This window comes from Leiobunum rupestre, chromosome 5, assembly GCF_980474605.1.
Source record: "Leiobunum rupestre chromosome 5, qqLeiRupe1.1.hap1, whole genome shotgun sequence".
NCBI classification, from domain to species: Eukaryota; Metazoa; Arthropoda; class Arachnida; order Opiliones; family Sclerosomatidae; genus Leiobunum; species Leiobunum rupestre.
The window spans coordinates 62591204-62602163 of record NC_143388.1 but is presented as its reverse complement, the minus strand read 5'-3'; the positions used below and the strand labels follow the sequence as shown (position 1 = coordinate 62602163).

At 39.0% G+C, this 10960-nt stretch overlaps 1 protein-coding gene across 1 annotated transcript; it reads right to left on the bottom strand.

Moving 5' to 3' along the window:
• Positions 1-9378: 9378 nt before the first annotated feature.
• LOC149945555 (uncharacterized) lies at positions 9379-10119 on the bottom strand. The gene has a single exon (XM_090176602.1). It carries the CDS (start codon positions 10117-10119, stop codon positions 9379-9381), a length of 741 nt encoding a protein of 246 aa, XP_090032728.1.
• Positions 10120-10960: the final 841 nt, after the last annotated feature.

Below are 10960 nucleotides of genomic sequence, written 5' to 3'. Positions count from 1 at the left end.
AGACTAAATTTCTTTTATAGAGAGAGGAATATCTCTTCATAACAACTTAACCAAATTGGCTAAAAACAAAAGGAGATCCCGCTCAAATTATAATAACATAATTACACCTACACGAAATGATCCGTGGTCAAAATTTAAAGGTAAGAGGTTAGCATCACCGGTTTTTTGTATTTCACTTTCAAGTGGATGTAATTTCTTTACATTAAAGGGGCTCCAAAAATCGGTGGCAAAAAATGAAAATTGGGCATGCTTTTCATTCCCCCCAATCCCTCACTCGGCCTTGGCAGAGGCGAGCAGAGTCAATCGTAAATTTCGCACTTTACTGACTTTACACACATTTTGCCACCGAACTTTGGAGCCCCTTTAAATAAACAAAAATTATTTAGACTGTTTTTACTTGTTTTAATTTGATAGGAAGAAAACCTGAGTTGGAATGATTTTTGGCGTGAGCCACCTTTTGCCATTTACAATTTGTATATCATGTTCTAAAAAGTGATCACTACAAATGAAATCATGATTTGAAGGTGTCCAGTTTTCGGGATTTAAAGCAATTATCCTTTGAGAAAGTATTGTTGGTTTAGATAAAAGAAACCTATAGTTATATAAAGATTTTAAATAAGAATGAATATTTATCTAAATAATATAATAATTTAATCCTACTTATGAAATGAAACATTTTCCGGTATTGTTTTAATTGTTGAAAAGTTATTGCAATGCGTAAAAGCACAAATTTTTTCCATTTTTACTAAATAAAAATAGATTTTTAGTAGAAAACACTTAAACCACTTCTTTTTAAGTAAAAAAATCACAAAAACTTACCTAACATTTTTTATTATTAAATTTCCAAGTCATAAACGTACTACGAATTTTTCAAATTATCCGCTAAAGTTTTTGCGTCTGTTTTTAAACCCAATAAGCGTTAGGTGGCGCTTTACACGGGTACCACAGGAATACGGAACAACTGCCGGCTGTCTGCTAGTTATCACTCCCGTATATTTTTGGCATATCAAACTCCGCGTAAGGTGTCTATTTCTTTATTATGTCTATGGGAGTAAGACCATTGAGTTGGGAATAATACTATCTAGAGCCCCAGTTAAAATTTTCCCCATAGGCTTTAACACAGCATTAGTAACGATAGGAACGAAAATCCTGGGAGGGTTATCAACTACGACAAACGCCACCTATGAGCGAAAAATGCAACTATTTAAATGAAAAATTCTTCGATGGCCCCTGCCGCCACCTATTAGCGACTTTGTGAACTATTATAATTTAAAGCTAAAAAACAAAACGAAGTTTCTTGGTAGATCATATTTCATTTTGAAATAATTTAGAGTATTTTAAAAGATTAAATTGCACTAAAACAAAATAAAGTATGTAAAAAATGAATACAAATAAATAATAATGAATATAAATAAATAAATAATGATTATAAATAAATAATAATGAATATAAATAAATAAATAATGATTATAAATAAATAAATAATGAATATAAATAAATAAATAATGATTATAAATAAATAATGAATATAAATAAAGAAATAATGAATATAAATAAATAAATAATGATTATAAATAAATAAATAAATAATTATTATAAATAAATAAATAATGAATATAAATAAATAAATAATGAATATAAATAAATAAATAATGAATATAAATAAATAAATAATGAATATAAATAATAAAGAATATACACTAACTATTACCGTTAACCTCAGCAAGATTTTATGGGAAGGGTAAACCAAAGATCTCGTGGGAAAACCCCTTTAACCAGTGGGGAGAGAACTTACAAACTTTACACAGAAGGAGTGGTTCAGGATTTTCACCCAGGGCCATTAACTAGAATCGAACCCGGCTCCTCTTGCTGCAAGGCGAAAGTGCTAACCACTCCGCCACCCCACTTTCTACTGCGCGTTTTCTGTAAAAGGTTATCTAAGTAATGCTCTAATAATTTATTTTCTTCTTAAATAGTACCAAGAAAGTATTTATTTATATTTAGGAAGAATGATTATGTTGCGACAATCGCCGGACACGTTGAACGCCTTTCCCCCGTCTCGCGCGGGGGGAAAGACATAACGTCACCGGCATTTGATTTCCATCGCGTTAGGTGACGTAAATTTTAAGCAACCAATGAAATACCGGGACTATTCGTTTTATTTTAAGTGGAGGAGCGTACTGGGGGGGCCAACGGGTGGATTGAGAGAAAGGCTAAAAACCGTCTCGACATAGACATTCTCCCTAGGTATAAATAAAATGATCACCGCAAACTGCATCTGTTGCGTTTGGAACCCAGTCTTATCTTCCAATGGCTTTGAGCCATTTTTGCATCAAAGGATTCACTTTACCTGGAAACCTTATTGTAATTTTGAATAAAAATGTCTTCTATTTTTTGGAATATTAGTGCTGCTCCTACTTATGACAAGAAACATTTTTGATTCTTCCATTATTTTCGCAAGACGAAACTGCGCATTTCCTACCCATTATGCTTAAAATTTCACTCAGCAGGCACAGATTTAAGGGTAGGCATCTAGGCACATGCCTAGGGGGCCCCACAAAAATTGAAAAAACAATTCCAAAGGATTGAAAAAAAACAAAAATTTGTTGAGACTTAGCTAGGCATACCTTCGGTGTGTACCTCCGTGTACCTGCGGCGATGCCACGTTAGAGTCGCGAATGAGAGTCAGAAACAAATGCGACGAAAGGGGCTTAGAGTTTTATAATGTAGATAGCACGAAAATCGAAACGAGTGCAAACAATTTTGTTCGGTTTAAATACGTTTATCACATCTTAACGAATTACGAGTTCTACTCTACTTCACTTTAACTTACATTATTAGACTGCCTTGAAATCAGCGTTGCCAGACGTACAATAATTATTGTACAAAACAATAATCTTAGGTTAAAATTTTGGTCGTACCATAATGTTAGGCTTGCACAATATTGTACGCTTATTTACTGTAATATAATATTATATTATATATACTTTACATTGCTTTTTGGCTCTTTTGAAAATTGGGAGGGGCGGCAAATTCGTGACCCGCCCCGGGCGTCAATGGGTTCAGATCTATTGAATCTAAATCGCAAAAAATCTACACTTTAAATATTTGAAATTAAAAAAATTAGAGAAAATTGATAGCAACGCCATCTATTATATTTTGATAGGAAAATATTTATCTGCAAAATGTGCCCAACTTTGGTTCTGGCGTGGAACTCGATGTAGTTGTTCGTTGTCTCTATGGACAGCAGTTTTTTTTTTGCCTTTCCAAATAGGTTAGCAGATTACCTATAATCTAAACAAAAACTCTTCTGTTGATCACGGTCAGCGTTATCTGGAGCTAAAATCAAAGTGTTTTCCTTGATAATTAATTCAGAAAGTACGTTGTTATCGTTTTCTTGAAACTCTTCACGATTTTTTTATCCGGTGAAGCTGATTGGACTTGAACTCAAATTTGATAGCACGGAGAAAGAATCGTCAACATTTTCATCAAATTCAATTGGCCTTGAATTTTCCGACTTGGTCAATATATCATTAGAATATTCTTCCTTGTTTACAAGATGTGCTCCAACAACGTTGACACCCAACTCGTTCGAGTCAATTTTATGCTATTTTCATTTATCAACGATATATTAATTTTTTTCACTGATTCAGCTAGGCTAATACCCAAGGAACCACCCTAGGCCAAAGTCACCAAGCGACTTCTAAAGCCATCAGCAGCATCCTGTTCCCAAAACAAAAGGAATCTGGAGCAGCAGAAAAAGAATAATCATAGTAACCCTGCCTAACAGTAAAGGTGTTGAAGTTGCAGCTTGGCTCATTTTGGAGAGAGCTCCTAAAGGAGAAAGACGAGCACATAGCAGTTCAAGTAACCCGGCACAGCTGGCACCGGAGATCCCGGTGGGACACCAAAAGGACCGCCGTGCCGTCATACGGAGGCCCGCTGCCCCGCAGCAGGTTACCCAATCCGCCGATGCAGCCTCTTGCATGGACCCTCTCTGTTAGCCTGAGCCGAAACTCAGTTTCCAGCCCCTACCTGACCGAAGTCGGAGGTTGAGATAGGACCATTTGACCAGAGCTAACATCTCCCAAAGCACCATCGCCCCAATGGGTTACAAGAGCTGGACCTTGACTCCCCGGTAAAGCCACCAGTTATTGAACACTCTGACCCGTTAAGGGCCTGGCCTGCATTCATGAAGCGCCTCAATGACTCAGTTAGCTATCTCCCTCAAGAGCTCTTTCTCCGAAGCTACCATTTTCCTACACCCCCCTCTCACCGCAAACCTTACATAGTGTCAAGGAACCTACCAGGGACAATGACTCTGGTGGTAACCTTTGGGACCTAGTGCTGGTCTCCGATCCCAAGCTCATTGACCTAATCGACCATCTCCCCGGTATCGCTGACCACGACTTCCTTTTGTTTAATATTCGAATGGTGAGCCCGCTGGTAAGTCACTCCGCCGACTCATCCGTATTACGAAGCGTCGCGTCGCTACAATACAGCACGGAAATACCCTTCCGCTAGTAACCAGCAGCAATTCTCCCGTCACCGCTCCATTGTCAAATTCGCTCTCCGTGCTGCACGTACCCATCACATGGATCGAGTGGCATCCGACCTCACCACAAACACACGGCAGTTTTACCAGCTTGTTGCCAAAAAAAGCCAAGTCCTCTGGTATCCCTGATCTTAATGGCCCTGAGGGTGCCCTCACCTGCGCTGAGTCTAAAGCCAACCTGCTGGCCGATACCTTTCAACGCACTTTCAATATTCACACCTTTGAGATAGTCTCCTACTGCCGTCCCAATGTCCTGTAATGCCTCCGATCATCTTCACGGAGCAGGGCGTCCAACGTCTGCTGCAGAAACGCAGGCCCTTTATGGCAGCGGGCCCGGATGGCATCCCTGCTGCGGTTTTGAAAAACTGTGCCGTGGCCCTGACGCAGCCATTCCAACTCTCGTACGACTCAGGGGATATCTGGAGCGCGACTAATGTGACTCCCGTTCCCAAGAAAGGCGATAAATCAGACCCGTCTGAATATCGCCCGATTGCACTACTTTCCCTGGGGCTCAAGGCTGATGAGCACATAAAGGCCTCCGAAATAACCTCCCTCCTTAAAGCCCACGATGTCCTGCAACCGTACCAGCATGGTTTTCGCAGCGGCTTTAGTACGGAACCCAACTCCTCTGCTGCATAGAAGATTGGTCCGACGGGCTAGAACGCGCTGGCCGTGTCGACATCATCTTTCTCGATTTCCGTAAAGCGTTCGACTCTGTCTCCCATGAACTCCTAAAAGCCAAGCTCCACTCGTATGTCATTATAAGCCGCACCCTGCTATGACCATATGTGCACGGGCTCGTTTCAATTTTTGAGCCCGAGACGAGTCCCTTCTAAATTTCATTAAATCACAAGCCTCGGCTGAGACCATTCGAAAAAACGTAAACCATTTTGAGCACGAGCCCAGACCAAGAAATATAAATAAAAAATGCTTTTAAAAAAGCAGTTGGAAGGTTGATTTAAGGGAGAGTAGTTGGGATCTATGAAGGCACAGAAATGGGAAATGTTTTAGAATTAAAGAGTTATTTTTTGGAATTATTTTAAAAAGCAAAATATATTTCTAAAATAATTTCCATCGAATTTCCTCACCTTTTATATATTTTAAAACCCTTTACTTAAATTTGAGCCTTGAAACTGTAACAGTAAACTGAGAAAATTTTAAATTGTAAAGGAGTACGCGTGTTTATAGCCTTCGAATTAACCTGGCAGTAATTTCGATATATTTATATATACAGGGTCTTTTTTTTTGCTCGGAAAAGTGTTATTTTTCAAAAACTATTTATAGTACCGATAAAAAATTTCTATTATAAAGTTGTAGGCCGTCATCGAAAACCCTTAAAAATTGTTCACTCGACGAAAAACAACTTATTTATCAGTGAAAATTCGAGCTTGAAAAATTTACAAGTTGGTGAAGCCAAATTACGATTGTTTGAAACGATAATTGAAAAGGGAACAAGTCTAATACAAACGTAGTAGAGTTTTCACACTTGAAAAAATGTACACGTTTGGTTTTTAAATGCAGATATTTTATTCACATAAATTTTTACAAAACATTTTCAATAATATCACCATTGGCTGCAACACAGGTTTGTGCGCGGACAATTAAGTTCTCAAACGCTTTCTCTACCATTTCTGGTGTGACGTCTCGGCAAGCACTGATTATTCGTCTAATGAGTTCCTCCCTAGTTTCAATGGGCGTGGCGTATACCTTTGCTTTAACGAATCCCCAGAGAAAATAATCCAGCGGTGTTAGGTCAGGTGACCTTGCTGGCCAATGCACTGGACCATTTCTCCCTATCCACCTTTCAGGAAACTCGTTGTTGAGGTGCTCAGTTACTTGCCGGGAAAAATGCGGAGGGGCGCCATCTTGCTGAAACCACAACTGACGTCTTTCAGCCAATGGAAGGTCGTCGTTCTGTAGAAAATGTAAATACCTTTGGCCGTTGAGGTTCGTCGGCAGGAAAAAGGGACCAATCAAACGGTTTCCAACAAGTCCAACCCAAACATTGACCTGTTCAAATTGAACCTGGTGATGATATTCAAAACCCCAATGTGGGTTGATGTCAGACCAAAGATGGCTGTTTTGATGATTAAAGGGCCCATCTCTAGAAAATGACGCTTCGTCGGAGAACAAAACATGGCGCAAAAATTGTCTATCTTCTTGGACAGCATTTAGTAACCAGTTGCTAAATTCATAACGTCTTTGATGGTCTCCGTCAATTAGTCCTTGGTGGAGCGTAGCTCTGTATGGGTGATAGCGATTCTTACGAAGAATTTTCCACACACGATTTGCAGAACAACCCAAATCAGCAGCGGCGTTAGCGCAACTGTGACGAGGATATGCCACAGAGTACGCGAGTACATTGTTCTCGAAGTCTAAATCCGGTTGACCCAATCCGCGAAACCTAGGTTGCAAGTGACCAAATTGATTGAAATCGTGAATTGCTCGTCTTACTGTATTTACAGATGGTGCTCCATTTGGATGTCTTTCTGCGAAGATTTCAGTCACTCTTCTAAGGTTTTGCGCTGCTTCTCCATAGTAAATGGCAACTATCTCGGTACGCTCAGCTACTGAATAACGAGGCATTGTTCGAAATATTATCAAACACTGATAATAATCTCCCAAAGTTTTCCTTTAAATACCCAATGCATGTTTAGGATTGACCTATAGCCTCGTGTTTTTAAATCCGGTCGTTTTTTTAACCAAAGTTTCAACTGGATTAGGTAATTCGGTTTCAATTATCGTTTCAAACAATCGTAATTTGGCTTCACCAACTTGTAAATTTTTCAAGCTCGAATTTTCACTGATAAATAAATTGTTTTTCGTCGAGTGAACAATTTTTAAGGGTTTTCGATGACGGCCTACAACTTTATAATAGAAATTTTTTATCTCGCACCTAGTGGTCGAAAAATAATTTTTCAAAATTGGTTAAAAACATTACCGAAAACGCTCAAATTTCTCAAACTGATGTCCCCCGGTATAGAGAATTGACCTTCCAAATTTGAAATCGGTACTATAAATAGTTTTTGAAAAAAAACACTTTTCCGAGCAAAAAAAAAGACCCTGTATATAAAACGATTTTTGTGAAGCGTTTTCTCTGTGAAGAAACAGATGAAATAAAAAAGAGCGCCAGTGACTTTTGAACATAGCTAATCGTCTTATCTATTCCAGGAGGTGACAAAAAGAGGTCTTGATAGCCAGGTGACTCCGGATTTATGTGAAGCGATGTCTTATAACAGCTTGATTGTTTGGTCGGTCAGCGAGCGATAAATTTTTTGTCGACGGACTGAGCGACCACAATCGTTCTGAATTTTGGAAATGGGTATTCTACTCCTCTTATTCGGCGATGTAGTTAATAGATCAGTCGTTCAATGGTATGAACGACGGAGATTTTAAACCAAAAATTCTTCCTATGAATTTAGCCAATCACGACGTCCGTTGCAAAGGGTTTTGCAATCAGCTGCTGCCGGTCAGCTGGGGAAAAAACCCAAACAGCACACTGCGCGTCACACGTGGTTATTGTTGGCTGCATATTGTCGTGTTTTAGGGTTAATTTCATAATTTAAATTAAAATGGCAACTAACAATGGGAAACGGTCGGGGAAAATATCAGGTATACAAAGAGAAATAATGGTGAATTATATGAGTAGTAATCCGGAGTTTTTATCATCAAAACAATCGCAAACGTTCACAAACAAAAAAAGGCTTAATGTGGGAAACATTAGCTAACATTCTAAATAGTGATGGAAGTGGTCCACAATAAAGTGTCATTTAATTCGAAAGCTTGTGATTCATCTCTTATCACTCTTTGTCTTCTTATATCTCGACGACCTAACCTTTCAGTTATTTCAGCGTATCTTAATATTTGCATTTCGATTACTACTTCCGCCATTTTATTGAGAATATTGGTCGGTGAGATCTTAACTACACCATCAGACCATGTCGTTCACTGAACGAATAATTCTGGTAGTTACCTAACGAGAAAAAATTTAACGACGGAGTAGAATTCCATTTTTATCTTTTAGCGACCAATTTTTTTTAAACGACTTTTTTGTCGTTCAAAAGCCTAACGAGTCGAGTAGAATAGGCCTCCTGTACTGGTAAGTGGCGTCGTTCATTGGGATTTTAAATATATATGGATGCCGATTGGAGTTGAATGCTGTGACGCAGCCGCCGTAACGCCAGATTTCCGCGCGCGTGGTCCGAGATTTTTTATCTCGTTTCGAAAATTGTGTTTTTTTTTACCCCGCAACATCCGAAGTCTATAAATTCACCGAATTCAAGAAATCGACTCCAGAGCGCCAGTTACTTTTGAACATAGCTAATCGTCTTATCTATTCCAGGAATAGGGACTACGCCAGATGGCATAGTGTAAGACCCAAAAGAAGCTCAGCCTTTTGGTCTTTTAGAAATTAATTCGGCCTATACCATGAAAGACATGAAACCGGCAGAGGCAATAAATGACCAAAAGTCATATATGAAATTTGTTGATGATTCGCCACAGCTCAAAACATCTCACCCATATCATTATCAGGTTACGGCACAAATGGGATTGACAGGCTTTAGTTGGTGTGTATGATTTTAGAATATATTAATTATATATTTTAAATATGAGTATGTAAAAGTACAACTTTCCTTAATAGATCTCATAGTAAAAATAGATAACTCGTTCGTTGACTTCTTTACAGTTTAAAACTAATAAAAATGAGTTAAATCAGTACAAATGTATTTGAGCCTCTTAAGAAATTTATTTTAAAACCTATTCAACACAAATGTATTTTGATCTTGTTTGGTTTACATTCTAATGAAAAAATAAAATAAAATTTACATTAAGTTGTCATGTTTTGAATTTACATCCAATTCTCCTTCATTGTCATCTTCGCTAATTGCTAATAACTTGTTGAATTCATCCAAATCAATTAACGAGTCAGTAGCTTCATCTTCTTCGCACTTCAATATCGGATTTTGGAAATTGGTTTGAAGTACTACCACTGTCCAAATTTGATTGATCATAGGCGCTAATGTTATAGGAATTGGCCTGTCAAAAATATGAAATCGCTTAATTTTATTTATACGGCGTTCCACATGAATCCTAACTTTTGCAATATTTTGGCATTCAATGATTTCTTCTTTTGAAATCTGACTTTTCTCCTTTAAAAAGGCGGGTATGTTTAAGAAAACCTCTACAGGTAGTTTTTTTAGCAAATCCTCAATGAGAAACCCTTTATCTGCCATAACTGAATCATTTTCGTTAAATTCTAATCCCAAAAAACCGCTTTTCCTAGTCAGTTCTTTGTCCGAAATATTGCCAGTGTGTAGCGCGGACACAAAAGTGACGTAGCCATTTGGATTTATTCCAATTAAACCTTTGTACGTGTTTGTCGATTTATAGTTTGAATAAGTAGCCGTTTGCAAAACCATAGATTTTGAAACTTCGCATTTTATTTCCGTTGCGTCAATTATGCAACGTGTAGAAAGGTATTTAACTTTAAACACTTCCTGCATGTGTTTATCAATGTCTTTTAGTTCTGACAAAATATTCATTTGGCCCAGTTGCAAATACATAAAGTTAATCAACGATATGCATGTAAAACCTATCACACTTTCGGAAACACCAAACCGATGTGCCAAATCTTATACCATGAGACCCAAGTAGGGTCCTCGAGCCGGTCCCAAAACAGTACAGTGGAAGGCCGCCACCCGGTTGGTGAACGTAAAAATGCAGGGTGGCGCTGGTGGTGAACGTACAAAGGCAGGGTGGTGCTGGGTGGTGAAAGAATCAAAGGCAGGGTGGCGCTGGTGGTGAACGTACAGTGGAAGGCCGCCACCCGGGTGGTGAACGTACAAAGGCAGGGTGGTGCCGGTGCTGAACGTACAAAGGCAGGGTCACAGGTGGTGCTGGGTGGTGAAAGAAACAAAGGCAGGGTCACAGGTGGTGCTGGGTGGTGAAAGAAACAAAGGCAGGGTGGCGCTGGTGGTGAACGTACAGTGGAAGGCCGCCACTCGGGTGGTGAACGTTCAAAGGCAGGGCGGCGTCGGCGGTGAACTGTCAAGACAGCACCGCTGGGCGGCGGTGGATTAATAAAGTGACACCACCAAGCGGTGTGGGTGGTGAACTAGCAATGTTACATCTCCACCATAATGTTATAGTATAAATATAGGTGGGATCTTGGTAAAAGAACATTCTAAGGAGCCAGTATCAACACGAAATCATCTATGTAAGTATATTATTTTTTTTACTTAGTAAATATTTTGTTTATGTTCCTAACATATAAATTTTCATAGCATGTTTGCCCAAGTTTTGTTCGCCGTCTCGTCAGAGAAATTCATCGGTGTTACGTCTACACTAGACTTCGAGATAGTGCTACGGGAATCACAGTGGCGTAGCAATAGGGCGGCCTGGGTG